This window comes from Panicum virgatum, chromosome 9N (assembly GCF_016808335.1).
Source record: "Panicum virgatum strain AP13 chromosome 9N, P.virgatum_v5, whole genome shotgun sequence".
NCBI classification, from domain to species: domain Eukaryota; kingdom Viridiplantae; phylum Streptophyta; class Magnoliopsida; order Poales; family Poaceae; genus Panicum; species Panicum virgatum.
In genome coordinates, this window is record NC_053153.1 from 79,749,883 (window position 1) to 79,775,104 (window position 25,222).

Below are 25,222 nucleotides of genomic sequence, written 5' to 3' on the forward strand. Positions count from 1 at the left end.
CTTAGCTCCGATCCAATCCGATCGAAGTGTGTCGCATCACCCATCAACGTAGGCTCTGTTTAGATCACAACCCGTAAACCCCGTAAATAAAAAAAAAACATCACATTAAATATTTAGACACATATATGGAGTACTAAATAAATTTTATTTATAAAAAAAATTTATATGGATGGGCTGTAAATCGCGAGACGAATCTAATGAGCCTACTTAATCCATGATTTGCAACAGTGATGCTATAGTAACCATCTGCTAATTATAGATTAATTATGAATTAATTAGCATCATTAGATTTGTCTCGCAATTTACAACCCATTTGTGCAAAAAAAAATTATAAATAGACTTCATTTAGTACTTTAAATTAATAAGATTTCATCGCAAAAAAAAATTTGCATTTCATCTAAACACGGCCATAGTATGAAGTATTGTAATTTGTATCCTCCCCTTTCTTTTTCTTGCCTGAATACAGAGTACACACGCACTGGACCACTAGTGCCAGCACTTTGCCTCATCATTGTCCTCCACAGGTAGCTATCTTAATTAGTCATCGATCGATCTACTGGATTATTTCATCCTAGTCGTGGCGATCGCATCTACCGTAGATCGATGCTGATGCAGTCATGCTGATGGCACAACTGCCGCAGCAGCAGGCTTGGACGCCGCTGGCCAACTCCAACCACAGCAGGTCCTGGGCAGTGGGCACCGCTCGGTGCTTGCTCAATGCTCTCTCTTCAATTCCCACCGGACACCATTCACCAAACACTCAGTGCTTTTTTTTTTTAGCAGCAATCACTCAGTGCTTGGTTCGACTTGCATTGGACAAACTTGCCTTCCTGGTATCTTCAGCACACCGCGACGGTGCGAGGCCGTGTCGGCGTCCCGTGAGACTGGCCCACAGGGTCACTGCCGCAGACCATGGCGACCGTGGTGGGGGCGGCTGGGCATGAGCGACGGGCTAGAGGCCTCTAAGGGCAATTTTTTTCTTTGGAATCTTATTTATTTGAAGTACTAAATAAAGTTTATTTATAAATTTTTTTACACAGATAAATTGTAAATCGCGAGACGAATCTAATGATGCTAATTAATCTATGATTAATCAATAATTAGCAGATGGTTACTGTAGCATCGCTGTTGCAAATCATAGATTGAGTAGGCTCATTAGATTCATCTCGCGATTTACAGGTCATCTATACAAAAAGTTTTATAAATAGACTTTATTTAGTACTTTATGTATGTGTCGAAATATTCGATGTGATGTTTTTTTGTTTATCGGGTTTACTGGGTGAGAACTAAATTAAATAGTGACAGAATGTGGCGCGGCGTCTATAAATGCAGGTCCCCGCCAGGAGCAGCCTCCGCGCTGGGCGTTGAGGCCGGGGCCGAGTGAAGTGACACTGACACTGTGGGAGAGTGACCGTCACCGTCCGTCCCCGAGCAGCTAACTGCAGCTAGCTACCGACGGCCGCAGGGAGCCCGGCCATGGAGAGCGGCGACCTGCGGGGAGCGGCGGCGGAGTACGCGCAGGACGGGTCCGTGGACCTGCGCGGCAACCCCGTGCTCCGCTCCAAGCGCGGCGGCTGGACGGCCTGCTCCTTCATCGTCGGTGCGTGCTAGTGCTAGTGCTACGCTACGCCGCAGACCTCCCTCCCCTTCATCTGATGAGCATGCGTGTGCAGTGTACGAGCTGTTCGAGCGGATGGCGTACTACGGGATCGCGTCCAACCTCATCATCTACCTGACGGACAAGCTCCACCAGGGCACCGTGGAGGCCTCCAACAACGTCACCAACTGGTCCGGCACCGTCTTCCTCACGCCGCTGCTCGGCGCCTACGTCGCCGACGCGTACCTCGGCAGGTACTGGACCTTCGTCGTCGGCTCCGCCATATACTTCATGGTACATACTCCTTCCTGATGATAAACTCCTTAATTATTATCTGTTCAGACAAGCGTGCATGTATCATGTGTCGTTGGAACAGAGTTTTGACTGAACAGAAGAACAGATAGCTCAATCATGCTCACAGCACCGCGTGCCTGGTCACCGAACTATGTGTTCTTTGGATAGAAAAAAATGTCAAAAACAGGACAAATTCAAAGTATACAGAAATATAGGGACTTAAACTTCATAGGAACTTCTGTCGTGTGATTGCAAACCAGCAGTAGAGATTTTCTTTTCTTTTCACTTTAAATCCATTAGTTGGTTATTGGGAGCAGCAGCAGCAGCAGCGAAACCATAATAACCAAACAGAGTTATCCACAGATGCATGGATCCACAATGCTTTCTCCTTGTTTCCTCATCCAACAGCTACTAGGATAGGAATGTAGCGCCGTAGATCTTGACTGGTGTAGATTCAGGTCGGCCAGACCTCAACTTGTTTTGTCCTTTCCTGGGTTCGGATCAGATGAGGCTTGGACGTTCATCCATAGCCTCTGACTGGTGATGACCACCCATTTCCTGATAAGTTCAGTGACTGGTGATGACGACCTATTTCCTGATGAGTTCAGTGATTAACAGAGCACCGCGTAAGTGTAACCCTACCTCCCTAGTAAAGTACTCCCTCCGTCCCAAAATAAATGCAATTTTAGAATTAAACACGTAAATCAATTTTAAGTGCAAATTACCAAAATATCCCTTATCTTTTGTAAGAAAAATCTAGACATTGCCTTGTCTTTTGTATGAGAATTTTCTGGAGACTTTTGTCTTTTGTGGTTGCTAGATCAAAGTTATATTTTTTGTGAGACAAATTTTAAATCATAGAATTGTATTTATTTTTGGACTGAGGGAGTAATCTTTGATTTTGATTGTATGGCGCTTAGAGATGCCAGATATTTCCACGGACAGTGCGTCCTGCTCTGCAGCTACAGTGATCCGCTGCTGCTGCAACCTTTGTTAAAAGCTGTGAGTGTGAAATGTTAAGCTGTTCTTGTCTCCAGAGTCGATGCCCGAGCGACCATGGCCCCCTCTTGTCACGTCACTATGTGCTTTCCGAATTGCAGTGGCAGCATCTCGGTAGCGTCAGGGTCGTTATCTTGTACTAGCTATCAACTTAAGCCTAATTTAGCCCATCAAAATTCTCTGTCACATCGAATCTTTAAACGCATCGAATCTTTAAACACATACACGAAGTATTAAATGTAGCTAAACAAAATAATTAACTACACAATTTGTCTATAATTTGCGAGACGATTTTTTTGAACTTAGTTAATTTATGACAGGACAATAATTACTAAATACAAACAAAAGTGTTGTAGTATTTTATAGCCAAAATTTTATGCATCTAAACAAAAGCTAGGTTTCTTTAAGTTGAATCAAGGGCTAGGTTCCTTTAAGTTGAATCATTGGGTACCAATGACAAGGACTGCATTTCTCTAAAATCAGGCGTACGATTGTCTGGCCTTATTTCTATATTATTCTTTAATTTCCCTATGTTTGGCCGGGACTGTCTGGCTACTTATTTGTGAAGCACTTACTAGTAGGTATAACTTCGTATTTAATCACACCGGAATCATAATTTTCCATGTTCTTGAAAGCTACTTACCTCAAATAAGCACCAAGAAACCATCTTTCAGTTTTTCTTTTAATTCTTTTACCTGAAATCATCACCCACTGGCACTCTACTGTCACTAGTGCAATCAAGGAATTTTACTAGTTTTTAGACTATGAAAAGTTTCGGGCTCGATGATTACTACCGCCAACAAGACTCAGCACAGCACGCAGGCTGTCGAAGCATAGCTTGAAACAATCTAAAGGAGTTTTACTGGTAACTAAAGTGACTGGACAATGTAATGCAGGGGATGGTGCTGCTGGTGCTGTCGGTCACCCTGCCGGCGCTGAAACCGCCGCCGTGCGACGCGGGCGTCTGCCCGAAGGCCTCAGCACTGCAGCTCGGGGTCTACTTCGGCGGGCTGTACATCGTGGCCTTCGGCAACGGCGGCACCAAGCCCAACATCTCCACCATCGGCGCCGACCAGTTCGACGAGTTCGACCCGCGGGAGAAGATGCACAAGCTCTCCTTCTTCAACTGGTGGATGTTCACCATCTTCCTCGGCATCCTCTTCTCCTCCACCGTCCTCGTCTACCTCCAGGACAACGTCAGCTGGTCCATCGGGTACGGCATCCCCACGCTGGGCCTCCTGGTCTCCATCGCCGTCTTCCTCGCCGGCACCAAGCTGTACCGCCACAGGGTGCCGCAGGGCAGCCCGTTCACGAGCATGGGCAGGGTGCTCGCCGCCGCGCTCTTCAAGTGGAACGTCCCCGTCCCGACCGACGCCAAGGAGCTGCACGAGCTGGACCTCGAGGTGTACACGAGGAAGCGCAAGTTCCGGATGGACTCGACCAACTCCATGAGGTTCCTGAACAAGGCCGCCGTGAAGGACGACGGCGGCGGCTCGCCGGCGAGGTGGAGCCTGTGCACGGTTACCCAGGTGGAGGAGACGAAGCAGATCATCAAGCTGGTGCCGCTCCTCGTGACAACGTTCGTGCCGTGCACGCTGATCGCGCAGACCACCACCCTGTTCGTGAAGCAGGGCGCGACCATGAACCGGCACATGGGGCCGCACTTCCAGATCCCGCCGGCGAGCCTCGGCGCGTTCGTCACGCTGACCATGCTCATCGCCATCGTGGTGTACGACCGGGTCTTGGTCAGGGCCGTGCGGCGGTACACGAAGAACCCGCGAGGGATCACCATCCTGAAGCGGATGGGCATCGGCATGTTCCTGCAGGTGGTGACGATGGGGATCGCGTCGGCGACCGAGAGCCGGAGGCTGGCGTACGCGCGGAGCCATGGCCTGGACAAGACCGGCGGCGAGCTCGGGCTCACCATCTTCGTGCTGCTCCCGCAGTTCGTGCTGATGGGCCTCGCCGACGCGTTCCTGGTGGTGGGCAATATCGAGTTCTTCTACGACCAGGCGCCGGAGAGCATGAAGAGCCTGGGCACGGCCATGTCGCTGACGGCGTACGGCATCGGCAACATCCTCAGCAGCTTCCTGCTGTCCACCGTGACGCGCATCACCCGCGAGCGGGGGAACGCCTGGGTCACCAACAACCTCAACGCCTCCAACCTCGACTACTACTACGCCTTCCTCACCGTGCTCGGCGGCATCAACTTCCTGGCCTTCCTCGCGCTCAGCCGCGTGTACAGGTACAAGGCCGAGTCCACCGAGACGATCGACATTGTCATGGGCCTGGAGGCCGAGAAAGCCAAGCTGCAGGCGGAGCCACTGGGTTGATGAAGCAGGGCAGGAGAAGGGCCGCCGCCATGACGCGATCCGTCGTGTTCATGCCTACAGCTTTGCGGCTCCACTGTTCCACTGTTGTGAAAAAATCACAGGATTTCTACAAGTAGTTTCCGTATGACCGCATGAACAGATCAGGAAAAAGAATACCAAAAGTTGTGTGCGAGAAATGTCTGACAACAAAGGTCCTGCTTGGACACTTAAACTTGGTTAGAGGTTGCAGTTAGTTTCTAATTCTAAAGTATCTCTCAACAAACTCTAGCCAAAGAAGCATTTGGATATAAGGGTTAGATTGATATTAAATGCACTTTACCAATCATTTATCTCCTTTAAACACTCCTTCCAACTAGATTTGGTGTGGCCACATCATCTGTGATCTCCTCCCGCACGCGGCCGATGCCGAGCTCGGCGCCGCTGCCGCCCGTGCCGCTTGCCTGCCCCGCCGTCGGCCGCCTGCCCGCGCCGCCCGCCCGTGCCCCCGCCCGCTCGCTGCCGCCGTCTCCCGCTGGCTATCGCCGTCGCCCACTTGCGCTGCCGTCGCCCGGCCTCCCGGCCGCGACGCCACCGTGGCCCGCCGGCCTACATGTTCAAGCAGCCCGTCCATCACCCGGTGCTTCACCTCTGTCTTGTCAAAGCGCTGGCCGCCGCCGGCTGCCGCACCCTCCCTGCACCTCCTCCTCCTCGCCTTGCCTGCCCTCGATACCGTCCTCTCACCTCGCTTTGCCTCGCTGCGGTCCGCGCCGCCTCCAGCACCTCCGCGCCGAGCCCTCCTTCGCCCTGGCCGCGTGGTCTTGTCGGCGGCGACCCTGCTCCTCTACGCCGAGCTCTGCTCCTCCCCCGGCACAAATCGGCACAAGCCCCCCGGCGCGAATCGGCGCTCCGACGACTTGAGGGCGCGGAGCGAGAATCTGCGCCCTGGCCATGAGGGGGGCAGCCCCGGACGCAGCACGTCCCCATGCGAGCCGGAGGTGACGAAGTTCCGGAGCAACGCCATGGGGGGTTCCTGCGGCAGCGGGGCGTGCAGACGGATGTGCAGCAAGGCGAGGCTCCAGGGGCGGATCTTGAGGGCGGCGAGGCCCCAGGGGCGGTGAGGCTCCAGGGGCGGCGGCGCTCCAGGGGCGGATCCTGGGCGGCGCGATAGGGTGCGGAGTGGGCGGCGCGCTTGGCCGGGGGGCCGCATCGTGGAACCGCTCGGACGGGGCGGGGCTCGGTTGGGGCGGCGCTCGGACGGGAGGGGCGGCGGGCGTCGAGGGGGTTGGCGGCGCGCAGATCTGCCGAAGAACAGGGGCGGCGGAGGGCGTCGGGGGTGGGAGGTGTGCCGGCGAATGGCGGCGGTGGAGGGCATCAGGGGGCGTAAAGGGTAGGGGCGTCGGGCAGATCCGCCGCCACGCCCCCTCCTGGTCGCGAGGGGTCGGGAGAGGAGGGAGATGCCGAGTGGCCTGTGGGCACAATGGGATCCGGATTTAAAAAAGAAACGTGGGCCCACCACTCTAACCCAAATAAACATACCCCTTAGGCTATTTCCAGCAGCTTACCCTTGCGCATGCGCATACTCAGCTATATGCGCAGTGTGTTCGCGTTGTAAAATGAGGAGATCTCCAGCAGGGACGCGGAACCAGCTGCGCATATAGATAAAAAAATCGCGTGGGTCCCAACTCAATCTTATCTCTTCAACTGCTCTCCCTCCCACACGTCTCTCTCTTCTCCGTCATCTACATGCTGCACTCGCCGCAGCAAGCCAGCAAGGCGGAGCATGTGCCTGCCAGGGCCAGGGCCGCCTTCTCCCACGCGCCGGCGCTGCCCCTCTGGATGCCGCCGGTGTGCTCGACGGCGGAGCTTGCCGGTGGAGAGTCGGCACTAGAGCGAGGCGGCCGGCGGTCTTGACCTTCGCGGCCAAGGAACCGGCGGCGCGGAAGGCCGGAGCAGCGAGGAAGGGAGCTGCCGGAGCTATCCGAGGTCGTACTCCAGAGCTCCTGGTCGAGCAAGGGCGGATCTAGAGGCAGACGATGGGCACCGGCGTGGCCCCAGCTCCGACGCGGCGTCCTCCTCCCGCGCGGGCTCTGGCGTGGCCCCTCCGACACGTCCTCCTCCCACGCGGGCTCCGGCGCGCGCTCCCCTGCCGTGGCCTCCGGCGTGGCCTCCTCCTCCCGCGCAGGCTCCGGTGCGGCCTCCTCCTCCCAGGGGACGCGGGAGCCAACGACCGATGCTCACAGCGGCGATGCGCATAGGAGAGAGAATGCGTGGATTTGCCTATCCTCTCTCCTCCTCTCCTAAAATGCGACACCGGATGCGCACGCTGCTGGAGCAACTACAGTGGCTTCGGGTTGCGCAATTTCCGCATGCGCAACGCGCTACGAGACCTGCTGGAAATAGCCTTAGGGGGTATAGTTTTTTTTGGAGTGTCCGCGTTCGGCAGGCTGGAGTCTGGAGCTGGAGTGGTGTGAGAGAAAAACACTGTTACCTGGCTGGTGGCTGGAGCTGGAGTGGTGTGAGAGTGAATTACTGTAGGGCTGGAGCCCTACCCACCAGCCGAACACAGTGTCTAACCTATCATGTTTGGATACTTTTGGGTTAGAATCCAATCTAACTCTAACTCTAACTCATGAATCAAACAGAATTAAAGTAGAGTGTAGAAATTTGGTCAGCTTCCAAGCTCCAAGAATATATAAATGTTTTCAGTGGGATACAGAGTAGTCTCACGAAGCTTTATCCATGACACTTTTCTGAATATGTCGCCGGTGGCCTTTTTGACAGTTGAAAGGTTGATTTTTTGACGTGACGGGGTGTGATCATACACCCAACCTTGATCGCTTATCGATCAATCCTGTGCACAAATCTGTGATGGGATCCTCCAAAGTCTCCTGCAGCCGCTATCTACAGCGCAGGGGCACAAATGGCACTCTGGCAAAGCAAGCAAGAAGTTCTTCCTGTAGTCGACAGCACTAGACATGAAATGAAGTGGCCAGGTCCTGTAGTCGACACAATCACAGCCTTTGCCAGTTACATCGACAGACTTTGGTGAACCGGAGAGGCAAGTGTGTAATCGGACTCCGTGGAGATCTCGGAGGAATATACATCGCCAGGGACCATGGATGTTACCGGCACTAGCACAAAGTCTTATGCGTCCACATTAATTCCGGATCGGCGGAACGGGCTTGTCGTCGCACCCAAATGCCCCATTATTATATATACTCCATCAAAGATTCGACCTTTCAGTTGCGAGGATGCCATGAGAAATTCGATTGATTCGACCTTTCAGTGAGGAAAATACACCCCATAGAGACGAAAGAGAGCTAGGAAAATACACCCCATCATAGGACTACGCAGCTTCTACATTAGGCTGTCCACAATGGCAAGAGCAAGAACAAATTTGCTCTTGCCTCGTTTCCCACGCCCTCTCTGTCTACAGTGCCAAATAGTACATCTACAGTGCCAAACAGTAGATTTACTCCTCCATTTCCTCCTATCGCTGTGGACGGTCTTAGCACTCTTGTAAAAACCACACGATCTCCACAAAAGTGTTTGTATATGGCGGCATCAGATAGGTCTGAAACTCTTATGCCTCGAGAAAAAAAATTGGGGATCCCATCACTGATGTACCAGTACTGTACATTGTGCAGACGGCAGCACTACTTATCATTCAGTGAATCGTCAGTGGATAGTTACCAGTACTGAAAGTAGATCGGTGAAGAGACTGAAGATATATTCGCAGGCTCTAGTAGTCTGCAGAGACTTTTGGTGAGTGGCGTGTGTGTTTTGTGTAGGTGGACTGAAGAAAGTACTGAAAAGGATACAGCGAGAAGGTCGTCGATGCTCGGGGATAAGACCTCTGATCTTTGGTTCTTTGCCACCATCCAAACGTCCCGTTGGCTCACTAGCGGTAAAAATTTACACCATGACAGTGAAGTTAACAATGGCCGTGTTTGGTTGAGCCTGTAAAAAAATTCGCGAAAACTTTTTAGTCTTTTGATCACTAATTTAGAGTATTAAATGAAGTCTAATTATAAAACCACTTCCATAACTCCTCGTGTAAATCGCGAGACGAATCTAATGAGGCTTTTGACCGCGCGATTAGAAGATGATTACTGTAACATCACTGTAGCAAATTATCAATTAATTACCGTCATTAGATTCATCTCAAAAAGTTACACCCGTCCCTGAAAAGATTTTACAAATAGACTCCATGCGAACGTTCGTCTTTTTGTGTAAATTTGATGGGATAGTTTACCAAACACGGCCAATGATACCACCTTTGCAATTAATGGATGAGAGCTACTTCTGAAAGCTCAGATGGAAGATAACAATCAACAAGCAATCCATGACCATGAACCAAAGGAACCCAGATATCTACCTAGAGAGATATCTGATCATAACCCTTTGATATTATCTACATCTATTAACCAGCCTATGAGAAGCCTTACTTTCAGATATGAGCTGTCCCGGGCCAAGCACCCAGACTTCTTGGATAAGGTCAAAGAGGTGCGGGATAAACCATGCTATGCTACCTCTGCTTGTGATAGAATTCAGGCAAAAATGAAAAGATTTAAGCAATATTTCAAAGGCTGGGGCTTCAATTTACAAGGAGAAAATAGGAAAATCAAAAAACAAATCCAAGAAAATCTACTCTCCCTGGAACAGCAAGAGGAAACTTGCCTCCTATCTCTACCACAATGCCAGAAGAAGGTGGACATACAGAGTCAACTACTCAGTATGCTTGAAGAGGAGGAGCTGTACTGGTTCCGTCGTTCACATGAAAAATGGTTGCACGAGGGAGATAACAATACTGAGTTTTTTCAGAGAGTAGCTAATGGCAAGAAAAGGAAAAATAATATCCTATCCCTTAAAGATGGTGAGGAGATTGTGGAAGGTGACAGTAACCTCCTGGAACATGCTACTGAGTTCTATAAGAATCTTTTTGGTCCTGAACAGAACCATGCCTTCTCTTTGGACCTGGATTTATGGGATAGTGATGAACTGCTAGCTGATTCTGATAATACATGCCTTATTCGCCCTTTCTCCGAAGAAGAAATTAAAAATGCCTTATTCCAGATGGAGAAGAACAAGGCTGCTGGCCCTGACAGCATGCCCATTGAATTCTTTCAACATTGTTGGGAGATTGTGAAAACTGATATCACTCAACTTTTTGATGAGTTCCATAGAGGAATCCTGGATGTGAGTAGACTAAATTATGGCATTATCACCCTGATTCCAAAATTGCAGAGGCAGAAAAAATCCAACAATATCGACCCATCTGCTTACTGAATTGCATATACAAATGGATAACCAAAACACTTACATTGAGATTGGATTCAGTCTCTGACAAACTCATCTTGCATGTCCAGACAACCTTTATGAAAGGAAGAAACATTGTGTCTAGCATTTTAGCTTTGCACGAGGTGCTTCATGAGCCTAAAAGAAGAAACCAATGTGGTGTAGTTCTGAAACTAGATTTTGGAAAAGCATATGATAAAGTGTGCTGGAATTTTCTCTTCAAGAATCTAGAAATAAGGGGATTCTGTGATGTCTGGTGCAACTGGATCAAACAAGTTGTCACTGGAGGGACGGTGTGTGTTAAAATTAATAATTCTTGTGGTCCATACTTCATTGGCCACAAGGGGGTGAGACAGGATGACCCACTCTCCCCAATTCTCTTCAACTTTGTGGCTGACTGCCTTGCAAGGATGGTTAGAAAAGCTCAAAGAAATGATCTCATATGTGGATTGGCTGATAACTTGATTGACAAAGGTGTTGCAATACTCCAATACGCAGATGATACCATTGTATGTCTTAAAGACAACATGGATAATGCTAGAAACATGAAATTACTCCTCTACATATATGAAATGATGTCTGGACTCAAGATCAATTTCACCAAGAGTGAAGTGCTCCTAATTAATGGAGACGACAAGAAAAGGTTATTATATGCAGATCTTTTTAACTGCCAAATGGACAATTTCCCTATAAGATATCTTGGAGTGCCAGTCAGCCCTAGCAGGTTGCATGTGAGGGATTGGACACCACTCCTTGAAAAAAATGAGAAAAAAATAGCTATGTGGAAAGGTAGCTCCTTGTCCATTGTTGGGAGGACCACCTTGATAAACTCCAGCCTATCCAGCTTCTTCATCTATCATATGTCAATCTATCTCCTACCTAAAACAATCGTGGAATCACTGGATAAACAAAGAAGAATTTTTTTTCTGGCAAGGAGGAGGAACAAAAAGAAAATACCACCTTGTCAGATGGGGTGTGATATGTTTAAGCAAAAAGAAGGGCGGGCTGGGGGTTAAAGATATTTTCAAAATGAATGTTAGTCTGCTGTGTAAGCTGTGGTGGAGATTAGAAAATGAGGAAGGTATTTGGCAACAATTAATTAAAAACAAATATTTGAGGAATAACATCATTAGCACTGTGAAACACAGGCTGGACGACTCCCCTATTTGGGCAAGCCTGCTGAAAATCAGACAGGTGTATCTAAGGGGGAGGCAAGTTCAAACCAAAAATGGTAAAAATACCCTCTTTTGGGAAGACTGTTGGATTAATGAGAAACCCATATGCAAAGAGCACACTGTCCTCTTCGACTTGTGCAATGACAAGTTGATTTCTGTACATAAGGTGCTGCAGAATAATGGTCACATCTTCTTCAGCAGATGGCTGCCCCCCTATTGTTTGAGGAATGGATGGCACTTCTGGAAAAAGTATTCTCTTACAACTTTGAGAATCAGGAAGACATTGTTTTATGGAAATGGTGCAGCAAAAAAAACCTTCACCACAAAATCTGTATATGATCATCTTTCTGAGGAGGGGAATACAAATACATTCAGTCACATCTGGAAAACCAGGATACCCTATAAAATAAAGATCTTTACTTGGTTACTTGAGAAAGGGGTTGTGCTCACCAAGGACAACATGGTTAAAAGAAAATGGACTGGTGATCCCTCCTGTGTTTTCTGTGACCAAGTAGAAACTATTAACCACCTCTTTTTTCAATGCCCAGTAGCCAAATGTGTCTGGGATTTGGTTGGTTAGTGCGTTGGAGCCACTGACATTCCAAGAAATAACACACATTACAAACTTTGGATCGATAAATGGTTACCAGATGGACAAAAAATTCACCACTTCGGGTTTGCAGTGATATGCTGGGCCATTTGGAAGTGTCGCAACAAAGCGGTGTTTGATGCTAAGCGTATACGACACCCTGCAGAAATCTTACTACATTCATGTGCTTTTATGAAATATTGGGCAGGTCTTTACAGCTCGGACTTTCAAGGGAAGCTGCTGGACGGCATCAAGGTGGTGCTGGCGTGCGCCCACAAGGTACTCGCTCAGCAAGCCGGTGCTGCGGACGCCAGGATGCTCCTGCCTCTAGCCGAAGATCAGCCTGAGGAGGAAGAGTGATGAAGATGACGATTCTGAAGCGGCACCTGATGTTCCTGGAGGCTTCCTTGCAGCTGTTGGTGCTTCGCAGACTTGATGTTTCTTGGCTCTGCTCGGGCCCCTTAGTTTGTCTTTAATTTGCTTTTCGCCTATATTGGCTACCCCCCACCTGGGAATCCTGGGTGTGGTAACTTCGTAACTTCACTGATCTATCTAGCTTGAAATTCAGGTTAGATAGTTTAGGCTCCCCCCCTCTTCCTCGCTGTCCCCCTCCCCCCATCTGCTTGCTCTTTTGCCTAAACTCTGAAATACCTGTGAGTGTAATTCCGTTTGGTTTGAATGGAATTGGGGATGAGGCTCGTGTCGGAAAAAAAAAAAGAACCAAAGGAACGGTCCATACGAAAACCCAGCCGCGTGTGATAACTACAACTGAATAGAGCTAGCATTGCTGAGGTGGCAGACAGAAGACCTCGTTGTCAGTATCCATGGAGAGATTACATGCATGACAAAACCAAGAACGGCGTCTTGATCACCGGGGCACCTCTTTTTTTTTTTTGAAAGGACCGGGGCACCTCTTTTCAGTTGAGTACAGTAAGGAAACATTCTAATCGAACTTGATTAGTATGCTGACAGTTTCGTGTTAGTCCTTTGACCTGAACATTAATGGATTCATGCTGGCATCAGTCGACAGTGGTTTAGTCCTTCTAGACTGAGGCCTTGTTTAGTTTCAGGGTGTAAAATTTTTGAAAGAGAATCTTTCTACATTTGAAGTACTAAACGTATATTAATCATAAAATTAATTACAGAATTCGTCTGTAAATCGTGAGGCGAATCTAATGAGCCTAATTAATCCATCATTAGAGGGTGTTTACTGTAGCAATTTAGCGTCTAATTTCGTCCTAATTAGGTTCATTAGATTCGTATCGCGATTTACAGGTAAACTGTGCAATGCGTTTTTTTATTTCGTCTAGATTTAAGTCTCCATGCAGGTTTCGGAATTTTTTTTTTGGAATTTTGAATTATGCAACTAAAAAGGGGGTGAGAAGTGAGTTGGTTGGCAGGGAGTCACTAGTCAGAGTCAGTTGACATGCCATAGTTCATCAATGCATTCGCCAGTCTCCAATAGGTAGCCAGCGACATTGTTGAATGGTATCGGGGTGTTTAGTTGGTGAAAAAGTTTGGGTTTGAATAATGTAGCATGTTTCGTTGTTACTTGACAATTAATGTCTAATTATAAATTAATTAACATCATTAGATTCATCTCGTATGAATCAGTTTGACTATGTAATTAGTTATTTTTCAACCGTATTTAATGCTCAATACATATATTCGAAAACTCGATGTGACATGTACTGTGCAAAAAAGTTTGAAAACTAAACGCTGCCATGCTGTATCAGCACTTCATTGCTGACCGCTGACCACCGTAAGTTCTACTTCTTTGATTAACTTTTGACGCATCATTACCTCAGCAAGTAATTAGTGGAAGTGGAAATGGTAGAAGATAATAGCATGCACAAAAGCGATTTGCCATGTACATCGTATGTGGCCTCAGCTCAGTGAAAAGGGATAAGATTCATAAGAATCACTTACCTTTATATCTTTTTCCTTCTTTTTTTCTCTCAGTAGACGAGCCAGTGAATCACTTGTGTCTTTTACCTGCTGGTTCTCTCTCTCTCTCTGTTTTTTTTAATGTTTTTACGTTCAAAGACGAAGAAAACTCGTTCGAAACTGATGAATCCAGCGACTTCGTAGAAACCTGACTGTTGGAGCCCATTATTAAACCAAAATAGACCAAACAGATGGACTGGGCTGCATCCTGCAGGTGCTGGACCGCGCTTACCGTTCTTGGACGGCCTTTTCTGCTGGGCTGTCCTGCCGATAAAGCCCATAGGAGTCCGTCCCAAATAACCGGCGGATCGGATTCCGAAGATCCGGGCACCCAGGCCTCGCCAGCTGTCATGCTCACCTCGAACGGCGGCGCGGCGAGCAGCCACGGCCATATGCCAACCGCCCGCGAGATCGGGGGCACGGGCACCCCCCTGCCCTCCCCCGCGCGCGGTCTCCGCGCCTCCCCCTTTCTGGCGTGCCCCTCCGCCTCTCCCTGGGGCCGAGAGAGCCAGCAGCCGCCGCTGCTCGATCGGCGAGGAAGAGGACATGGGGCGCCTCCAGCACCACCACCGCTCCCGGTCCGCGTCGTCCTTGGCGCGCTCCTCGGAAACCACCGCCACCGAGCTCGACGCGCGCAGCCTAGGCTCCACCGCCGCCGCCTCCGTCGCCGCCGCGGAAGCCGTCGAGTGCCCCTTCGGAGGCGTCGATGGCCTCTCCCGCACCGAGCTGCGGGAGGCGGCGTACGAGGTGTTCTTCATGTCGTGCCGCGCGGCCGGCGGCAGGGGAGGAGGGCTGAATTATTACCCGGCGACGGCGGGTGGCGACAGCGGAGGGGACGGGTCGCCGACGATCGGGGCCGGGCCGAGGGGCGGGACGGGCATGAATGTCGTCAGCAGCAGGGTCAAGCGGGCGCTGGGGCTCAAGGCGCGGCGGGCGTCGCAGCCCACCACCGTGCGGAGCAGCATGAGCGTGTCGTCCGCGCCGGGGTCGCCCGGCCGGATGCGCACGGTGCGAGACCAGGCGCCGGGGTCGCCTGGGAAGCCGAGGCGGCCGATGACCTCGGCCGAGATCATGCGGCAGCAGATGCGGGTCACGGATCAGAGCGACGCCCGCCTGCGGAAGACGCTCATGCGCACCCTCGTCGGCCAGGTGCGTCGTCTCTCCACACTGACGACGCATGGTGGATGGACGCGTCGCTGCCTTAGAATTTCGATGCATCGCTCTTGGTTGGATGGACGCTTAGTTAGAGTTGATGACGGACGGGTTAAGGTTGCAGGTGGGGAAGAAGGCCGAGACGATCATCCTGCCGCTTGAGCTTCTCCGGCAGCTGAAGCTCGCCGACTTCACCGACAGCGCTGAGCACCACCAGTGGCAGCGCCGGCAGCTCAAGCTCCTGGAGGAGGGCCTCATCCTCCACCCGTCCCTCCCCCTGGACCGCCTCAACGCCCCCGTGCTCCGGTTCCGGGAGATCATGCAGGCCGCCGACGCCCGCGCCATCGACACCGGCAAGGCCTCGGACACCATGCGCGCCCTCTGCGACGCCGTGCTCGCCCTCGCCTGGCGCTCCGCCCCCGGCACCGGGCCCCCGGGCGAGGCGTGCCACTGGGCCGATGGCTACCCTCTGAACGTGCTCCTCTACGTCTCGCTGCTCCAGGCCATCTTTGACCTCAAGGAGGCGACCGTTGTACTCGACGAGGTGGATGAGCTCCTCGAGCTCATGACCAGGACGTGGGCGACACTTGCCATAGACAAGACGCTGCACAACGTGTGCTTCGCCTGGGTCTTGTTCCAGCAGTACGTGGCCACCGGGCAGATCGAGCTGGACCTCGCCGGCGCCGCGCTCACAATGCTCACGGACGTGGCAACCGACGCCAAGCAGGAGAACCACGACACGGTGTATGCCCGGGTGCTCTCCAGCGTTCTCGGGGCGATACGCGACTGGTCGCAGAAACAGCTGCTCGACTACCATGAGAGGTTCGGGAAGGGCATGGCTGGCACCGGCATTGCTGCCATGGAGAACGCCTTGTCGTTGGCCCTCACCACGAACAGGATCATCGCGGAGAGTGTGCCGGGCATGGGCACAACTTCGCCAGCAGACTCCGAGCATGATGGCGGCAGCATAGGAAGCTTTGCTGGCGACCGTGTCGATTACTACGTGAGGTGCTCCATGAGAAGTGCCTTCACCAAGGTGAGCGAGACCTACGTGGCCACAACTCCAATTTCAATCCTGCGCCTAAATGTTGAGATCGCTCTGATCTGATGCAATGCAACCACAGGTGCTAGAGAACGAGCTTGGGCAGGGAAACAGTATGGTCATCAACCGCGACGACGAGCCCAGCGAGATCCTGGCACGGCTCGCCAAGGACGCCGAGCAGCTCGCGCTGTCCGAGCAAGACAACTTCAGCCCCGTGCTGAAGCGGTGGCACCCGTTCCCGGGAGCGGCTGCCGTGGTCACTCTCCACAGCTGCTACGGCGCCGTGCTGAAGCAGTATCTTGCCAAGGCCACCTGCCTGACCAACGAGCTCGTGCACGTGCTGCACGCGGCGGGCAGGCTCGAGAAGGCCCTGGTGCAGATGATGGTGGAGGATGTGGCAGACAGCGACGACGGCGGCAAGTCGGTGGTGAGGGAGGTGGTCCCTTACGACGTGGAGGCCCTCTTGCTGCGCTTTCTCAGGACCTGGATCGAAGAGAAGCTCAGGATTGCCAAGGAGTGCCTCCTACGAGCCAAAGACACCGAGGTGTGCCAAATTTCTCCATGTTCCTTTTTTTTCTTTCCTACTAAAGACACATTTCTCCATGCCCCTCAAAACATGCATGCTAGTACTCATTGATCGTCCAATGTTATAAGTCTGATACGAAACCTGCCATTGTAGAGCTGGATACCCAAGTCCAAAGTCGAGCCGTATGCGCGATCTGCGGTGGAGCTGATGAAGCTGGCCAAGGCGACCATCGATGAGTTCTTTGGTATCCCGGTAACTGCGAGGGACGGCATGGTTCAGGACCTCGCCGACGGGCTGGATGCGATCTTTCAGGAGTACATCTCCTTCCTCGCGTCTTGCGGTACGGCGACGATCACACACACACGTGCTGCTGCCACCTCCGCAGATGTTGCCATCGTTTTCATTTGCCACTATAATATTATTGACATGCCAATCCTTTGTGTTTGGCTCAACAAACAGGCACCAAGCAGAGCTACCTCCCGTCGCTGCCGCCGCTGACGAGGTGCAACCAGGACTCCAAGATCATCAGGCTGTGGAGGAGGGCGGCGTCGCCGTGCCGAGCCACCGGGACGAGCCCGCGGGGCGGCGTGTACCCCGGCCAGAACGCGTCCATCTCCGGCGGCAACAACCCGCGCCCGTCCACCAGCCGCGGCACGCAGCGCCTATACATCCGGCTCAACACCCTCCACTACCTGCTCAGCCACATCCACGCGCTCGACAAGTCGCTCTCCTTCTTCTCGCACGGCAGGTGCGGCTCGCCGACGTCCTCTGCCGCCAGCCGCCACCTCGCGCACGCGCAGTCCACCCATTTCGAGCACTCTCGCGCCGCGGCTCAGTCGGCGATCATCCGTGTCGCCGAGGTCGCCGCGTACCGCCTCATCTTCCTGGACTCGCACCACTCCTTCTACGGCGGCCTCTACGTCGGCGCCGTCGCGGACGCCCGCATCCGCCCCGCGCTCCGCACGCTCAAGCAGAACCTGTCGTTTCTCGTCACCATCCTCGTCGACCGCGCGCAGCCGGTGGCCGTTCGGGAGGTGATGAAGGCCTCGTTCCAGGCATTCCTGATGGTCCTGCTCGCCGGCGGCAGCGAGAGGAGCTTCACGACGGAGGACCACGCCATCATCGAGGAGGACTTCCGGAGCCTGAAGCGAGCCTTCTGCACGCGTGGCGAGGGCCTGGTGGCCGAAGAGGTGGTAGAGGGCGAGGCCCTGGCAGCAGAAGGCGTCGTCGCGCTCATGGGGCAGACGGCGGAGCAGCTCGTGGATGAGTTCGGCATCGCGGCGTACGAGACCACCGGGGCGGTCTCCGACAGGCAGCAGCTACCGATGCCGCCGACGACCAGGCGGTGGAGCCGCACGGACCCAAACACCATCCTGCGCGTGCTGTGCCACCGCGACGACGAGGTCGCCAGCCACTTCCTGAAGCGCACGTTCCAGCTTCCCAAGAGGCGGTAACTGCTGACCAGGCTCGCTGGATCTTTCTATTCTTGCAGCCAGGGCGTGTGTGAATTGCAGACTTCATTTTGCATGTTGACATGGGGTGTATGTGTATTGCAAGTATCTGAAAACAAATCCACTTAAATCATTTTCAGTTTGTAGTTTTCATTGCAGGAGTGAAGGTCAAGGGAAGAGAATTTGTCTGAAATTCGGAAAATGAAGTGGTTTCGGCATTGCATCCGAGTAGAAAAATAGGTCCCCAAATTATCAAACCAGACATACAGGTCACTGTGAGTCTGTGACTGTGCAAGAAGATACAGGGGGGAGGAGAACCGGGGAAAAAAGCACTTCAGATGGGGGAAACAGGGCAAGCATAGTTCAGAAGGGGGGAGAAGAACAGGGGCAATTGCAACTCGTCATATTGACAGAAGTCACAGAATAATGTTGAAGTAATACATCATATTGACAGTGCCACAAAAAGAGCATGCTAGAATATGGATGGCAATGTAATGTTTACAACATATATATGAAAGAATACAGAATAGACAGACCACAGAAATGTAACTGGATTCACAATCTCTCGCACTCTCATACTCTGTATGACTCCCCATCACCATAACTGCTTTTGGCACTCTTTCTCCTCCTAGCGGGAGGTGTTTCATTAGCAATTCACCGTTTCATCCTGCAAAATTCTGGAGGTGTTTACCATCAGGAGGATAATACTTTTAGCAAGCATGAAGTACATCAACATTCAACAGTAAGATAGCTGAGATTCTAAGCTCACCTGGCCAAATCTGGTTCTGGTCCTCATAAACCCCCCTCTTGTCACCGGATCAGCCCCCTTGGCACTGCAGTTCCAGTAAGCCCCCACAGTCCCCAGGATCGGCATGTCATCTGGGCTCGGGCTCGGGGACCTCGACCTCCTCGGCGACGAGTTGGCTGATGATATCTTGATGTCCTCCACGGTCAGGGCCCCAAGGATCGGACGATCCTCCCGGCTGATCGGCGAGTAGGACCGAACCGAGTTGCTCTCAGGCGTCCCCGAGGAACCGAGCCATGTGGAGAGGCTGGCGTCCACGGAGGCCTCCTGCTTGCTCGGCGTGCTGGGGGTGTAGCTGTAGTGCGAGAACGCCGGTCTCTCATCCTTCTTCTTTGCCGCCGCCGCTGGCTCGGCGAGGAGGTCCATCCGGTTCTCCTGCCCAAGCGCGACGTTCTCCTTGTCCGAGGACTTGGGCGCAGCGGCAACGCTGGGCTTGGCTTCCTTCCACTGGGTGAGGTTCTCTACCGAGTTGAGCACCGCGGGGGCCTCTGACGCGGCCACGCCGGTCGCTGCTACCTTACCGCCGCTATCCTTGGGCGTCTTGCTGATCGGGAGCAGGAACAGCGACTCGCATGCCTCCTCCTCGCTACGCCCAATGCTGAGGAGACCGTGCTCTTCTTCTTCGTCGTCCATCGCGCACACATCGAGCCCGTCCTCTTCTTCCTCATCCTCCTCCTCGTCGTAGAATTCGTCGTACTCTTCCTCCTCGGCGTCCTCGTACTCGCTGTCGTTGTCACTGTCGGCGCAGTTGCTGTACCTGTGGTTCAAGGGGAAGGCCTCGGACTTGGCGCACTCCGGCGTCAGCATCCAGTCCTTCTCCCTGCTAGCGCCATCCTCCTCCGGATCGGCTCCCTCGCCGTCCTCCTCCAGGATCGCAACCGCCTCGAAGGTGGTGACGTTGGGATCGAACGTCACCTTCTTCTTCACGACGGTCAAGCACATGTCATCCGTGGAGTCCCTGAACAAACAGAGAACATCACATGAAACGAATCCCCCAACCCCCATCCCTCCCCCAGCGAGGAGATCTCATGATCGAAATTGCAACCATCCACCACGAACCTCAGCTCGGGCAGCGTCGCCAGGAGCGGCGCGGCGGCGGAGACGACCTCCCCATCCAAATCGACCTTCTTCGGCGTAACCCGCGGGGCGGCCTGATCCCATCGCACACAGAACATATTCGATCAGATGACCCGATCCAACCCTAAAATTCGAAAGAACAACAGGGGGGACGAAACACGAAGCAGATCGAGTCATTTACCCGGGAGCGGCCGTTGGGGGATTGTGCCGGCGACCGCTTGCGGCGGCGGCGGCGCTCCTTGGCCCCCCCAAAGCAGCCAAGGAAGCAGCCCATCGTGCTCCGCGGCGACGGCGAGATGCGAGAGGAGTGGGATGGGAGCGGGGCACTGATGATGACTAGTGATGAGGAGGCGGCATGTCCATTTGGGGGAGGAGGAGCGGAACGGGAAGGGGATGAAGCCGTTCGGAGAAAAAGAAGAAGCGCCGCGAGTGGTAACGGTCAAGTTGACCTAGCTGGCAAGTGACCGTTGTGGAGCCTCGTGGCGTGGGGCCTCAACCAGGAGGGGGAAAGAATCCGAGGGTCGCCAAGAAAACGGGCTGCGTCACATGGGCCTACCTATGTGGCCCATGGACATACGTGGACCACAAAACACAGCTCAACCCATTTCTGAGAGCTGGGCTGGCGATTCGTCTAGCAATTTTCACTTCTTCGGTGGTCCTTACAGGCTTACTGCTCCAACTTCTCAGAATGAATACACTACTTTTTGTTTCCAGTACAGGAGTACTCCCTCCGTTCCAAATTATAAATCATTTCAAGAATTTTAGAGAGTTAAAGTTTTTTAAATTTGACTAAATTTATATAATCTTATAATAACATTTATGATACCAATTAAGTATCATTAGATTTTTTGTTAGCTATATTTTCATAGTATACATATTTGATGTCATAAATTTTTGTGTTTATCTCTATAATTTTAGTCAAACTTTGAGATGGTTTGACCCTCCAAGATTCTTGGAATGACTTATAACTTGGAACGGAGGGAGTACATACATAGCAGCATAAATTAGATGCGAAGGAATTCCATTGATCATTTTGTTAAGAAGAAGAGTACACTTTTTTAACAGCAGTCTGGACATTCCCGTAAATAGAATAACATATGTTGACAGAAAGTATAAAAAGTGAACATCCCATGTGTTAATACATCAAACACTATTGACAAAAAACGATCTCAATCATGCATAAGAATTAGTAAGTGTCTGATTCTAATAGCATTTGCATTATCATATAAATAATTACTCGGCCAAAAACTCGGGATGATGAGGGATTCAAAAATAAACCAAAGAAAGGCATCCTTTCCTGGCTTCTTTCCTCCTGCTTGACTATTGTAACCAGTGATCATTTCTAGGACTTCGATGTAACTCCAAGTTAAGGCCAGCTAAATGTCCAGCAGATCCAACTGCTGGTTATCACTAGTTTGGCCATCATTGTAAAATGCACTTCCTTGCGTTGAGAAGGGCAGACAGAGTTTGTTGGAACGAACTTATGTATGCATGGCCGTTCACTGTTAGGGCCGAGCCGAAGATAGTAATATTGAGGGACAACTCTTTATACACAAAATAGAATCCACATGTTCAAGATGCCCAGAGATTTAGTTCTGTGGTATTTACATGATTGAGCATATGCAAGTATCCATATATTCGTCATCAGAGTCGCTTGAGTCACTGCAATTGTAAAAGATGCGGTTAAAGAGATTAACAAAAATATATAGAAGTAGCAAGCTTCACTAGGTCTTTCTCTTGAATTACAATCATGAATAAGACCTCAGCCACTTCAAGAATAGCATGAACATTTTTAGATGCTAGGAGCATTAAACAAATATATGATTTAACTAGAAGGCGTAACAATATTCTCAGTTAGAAAATATAGTGGTGAACAGAAGGGCCACTAGAGACAATAGTTTGTTGCATTACAGCATGACTAGTAATAACAGAGTACTCAATGAATCTCAATATTTACTAAGATGATAAAAGACTCCACTAATGTACCCAAAGTTGTAGCTGTTAACATAGTTGGTTCCCAGGAACTAAAGAGTGCGACAGATGGGATATTGTGAACATTTGAAACAAATATCTTGAGACAAAATTCATATAAAAAAATATACGAGTTCAAACTGCAATACGATATGAGGAAATGCTACTCGCCTCATCATTGCCCCAAAAAGCTACAAGCCTACACAAATTGCATTTGCTTAAATCCCACAATGATGTGGGGTTCAGTTACTAATTTAACACTATAGAAGAAAAATGTTTAGTTGGTTATGTTTAGCATGCATGTTCGTAATCAAATCTCTGTGATCAAGCCAACAAAAGAATCCTCCTCAAGTAGCACGAAAGTGACATGTTCTTGTTGTATCTAACCAAAATCTACTCGCTGATCTTTGCAGAAAAGATTATGCCCTACAATTGTAAGGTAGCTGAAATTTGACTTGTTCCTATGTGGAGCAAATAGTAGCATCAAAATGGAGGGTCATATTGATTGTCCTGTGAACTGTACTCTCGAGGAGTTACTGGTCTGGATCTAAACAATTAGATTATTGGATAAATAAATTTAATTGGACAACTAGTGATAAGGTCCAATCTCCGCAAAGTCCTTCTGGGCTAGTAGAATATGAACTTTTGGTTATGGTATGGTCAAACCCATAATCATATTCCTTTTCTCCACTGGACCGCCAGAATAGATTGGGAAGCAGAATTTGGATGGCCATGTGATCGTATGTAGTTTCAGCTAGCTGCTATATATAGTAACATAGTTTTAACCACCATTTATTAATGCAAACTAAAACTTTGAATCCCATGAAAAGCACTAGACATGGGCGTAAAAATCATTGAACATTTCCACTCCAATGCATGAGCAACAACAAAGTCTTCTTGGGGTGCAGCACAAGTTTTGTAATGTACATACTCATGTGATCAGTTGACTGTATAAGTATTAAATGATGCAAATCAGAAACTGAACATTAGCTGTCTTAGATCTTTTTTTTCGAAGAACTCATTGCCATAACTCCTAAGTATTGGAACTTCATATATTAATTGACAAAAAGAGTATGAATTCAACAATCAACTCCTAGTTAATATGGGGTAGCTCCACATGCATAATTGATAAGTGTTCAGAAAATCACAAAGTTCAATTCATCTAGATTATCTAATTGAATGAAGTGACTAAAATCATTAAATTCCATTGCTGATAACCTGACTAGACACCCTAAGATAGCCTAATATTCATATTGTAACACTTGCATACATTTAATCGATGAAGCCTATTTTGCAAAAAAAAAAGTTTATCAATGAACACCAATACATAAACTGAACTCCACAATAATACCAGCAAGTAACTTTTTGTGCTTGTAATGCAACAAATGAGTATACCCAAAGCAAAGGCATTTTTTTTATCTCATTACTATCACTGAGGCATTAGAAATGCAGTATAGTTCAAAGCTCACTTCTCCCAAAGTTATTTAATTTGCTCTTATTAGCATTCAAATGAAAACACTTAGATGTACCTACGATCACTTGTAGTAAGTTTACGGATGCTTTAAACAATCCCTTTACATCTTCTTGCAATAATTAACAGCAGAGATCATGCCTTTATACATCATTAACAAACTTGGCCTAAACTATATTAGGCAATAAATTCATGTTTAAAACATATTATGTACCTTGATAACGACAAACCACAGCTTAGTTAGGTCTCGAGGTCACTTTAGGAAAAGCTAAACACATGCATTGAACCAACTTACTTGAATTAGATGATTGAAAGCTCCTAAACCCAGTCATTCAGTTAGCCGTGTTGAGAATGGTAGACAATGGCATCCCTAATACAAATCCATGTTCTAATGTCATATCCTGCCAGATAACATATCGTCCTATAATTGAAACCACTTCAAGTTGAAGTTGCATCTACAAACAAATAATCGGACAATCATTTCCCCCTTTCCTGCTATAGACAATACTCACAACAAATGCTACCGTGGGACACTCATAACTATTTGGATCTCCATTTGTGCAAATTAATGTACCTCCTAAACAAGCAAAAGTTGCGCAAAAGTCATCTAAGTCAATTATATGCCATGAAATCAAAGTGAGTTTTGCTATCCAACAATCATCATGTAATATAATTGCGCCAATAAATTGAGAAAGTATGTACATAAAATGTAAGTGGTAATGACTCTTTCCGATGTACCTAGGTTGGAACTCCAAGACTTCGGTGAGCTTCTTGCCATGTCTATCCTTCCACTGCACACGCCGGTTTGATGCCTTACGGCCCTTCCGCGCCATGCCGCCGGGTGGCCGCTGCCGTGGCAGAAGCACCTTGTGCTCGCCGGCAATGGCTTCGTCCTTGGAGCCGGTGCCCACAACCGATGCTGACCGTGAAACCCCTGCCGGAGAGGAAATGGTCGAGTTCTTACCGCTGTTGTTACACGACGCGCTCCTGAGGATGCGGCGATCCATCGCCGGGTAGCATCAACTAGAAACCTGATTCATTCGATTCACTTTCTACGGCTCGCGCTCGAAGCTTCTCAAATTGACAACTAGGATTCGACGTGAATATGGAAGGTTAAAATCTAAGCCGGATCTTGAGGTCGAGGCTGCTCATGAATTTCAAAAGGTCCAGTTCAAATTCACAAAAGGGAGAAACAGCGTCAGGAAATCAACCCAGAATGAAGGGGAATTCTAGAAATTTAGCGTGCAACTGAAAATGAACACGAACTGAATCTAACCGCACGATCGGTGCAAAATCAAAGGGGGCAGGGGATTTCCGGATCGAAGGAGGTGGATTTGGAGCCAAACACGATGCAAGATTGCGGGGATTGGGTTGGGTTGGAGAATTGGTGAGGAGGAATAGCAGATGAAGTGAATCAGGTGAGCGCATTAGGAAGGGGGGCACGGCGCGGGCAACGCCTTGGCCCTTTGGGGGGTGGCAATGGCCGATGGCGATGCCTAAGCCTAACCCGCGTGCA

General features: G+C 50.0%; 4 protein-coding genes across 5 annotated transcripts; 2 read left to right on the plus strand and 2 right to left on the minus strand.

Moving 5' to 3' along the window:
- The first annotated feature begins 1,342 nt into the window (after positions 1 to 1,342).
- Positions 1,343 to 5,556, plus strand: LOC120692202 (protein NRT1/ PTR FAMILY 5.2-like). The gene is made up of 3 exons (XM_039975447.1): positions 1,343 to 1,600; positions 1,674 to 1,891; positions 3,787 to 5,556. The coding sequence occupies exons 1-3, from the start codon at positions 1,477 to 1,479 to the stop codon at positions 5,221 to 5,223; spliced, it is 1,779 nt and encodes a 592-aa protein (XP_039831381.1). The 5' UTR covers positions 1,343 to 1,476; the 3' UTR covers positions 5,224 to 5,556.
- An 8,747-nt stretch (positions 5,557 to 14,303) lies between these two features.
- LOC120691865 (protein unc-13 homolog) lies at positions 14,304 to 18,945 on the plus strand. The gene is made up of 6 exons (XM_039975064.1): positions 14,304 to 15,360; positions 15,488 to 16,399; positions 16,488 to 16,949; positions 17,085 to 17,271; positions 17,391 to 18,396; positions 18,428 to 18,945. The coding sequence occupies exons 1-5, from the start codon at positions 14,758 to 14,760 to the stop codon at positions 18,383 to 18,385; spliced, it is 3,159 nt and encodes a 1,052-aa protein (XP_039830998.1). The 5' UTR covers positions 14,304 to 14,757; the 3' UTR covers positions 18,386 to 18,396; positions 18,428 to 18,945.
- Positions 18,807 to 20,680, minus strand: LOC120691866 (histone H3.v1-like). 2 transcript variants are annotated; one of them, XM_039975065.1, is made up of 4 exons: positions 20,446 to 20,680; positions 20,247 to 20,338; positions 19,152 to 20,145; positions 18,807 to 19,049 (listed from the first exon to the last, which is right to left on the minus strand). In XM_039975065.1, the coding sequence occupies exons 1-4, from the start codon at positions 20,536 to 20,538 to the stop codon at positions 19,029 to 19,031; spliced, it is 1,200 nt and encodes a 399-aa protein (XP_039830999.1). In that variant the 5' UTR covers positions 20,539 to 20,680; the 3' UTR covers positions 18,807 to 19,028. The 2 variants fall into 2 exon arrangements, with proteins under 2 accessions (XP_039830999.1, XP_039831000.1); XM_039975066.1 differs by having other exon boundaries at positions 18,807 to 19,059; positions 20,446 to 20,679.
- Positions 20,681 to 21,868: 1,188 nt separating this feature from the next.
- Positions 21,869 to 25,222, minus strand: LOC120687924. The gene is made up of 2 exons (XM_039970015.1): positions 24,445 to 25,222; positions 21,869 to 21,926 (listed from the first exon to the last, which is right to left on the minus strand). Exons 1-2 carry the CDS (start codon positions 24,711 to 24,713, stop codon positions 21,869 to 21,871), a joined length of 327 nt encoding a protein of 108 aa, XP_039825949.1. The 5' UTR covers positions 24,714 to 25,222.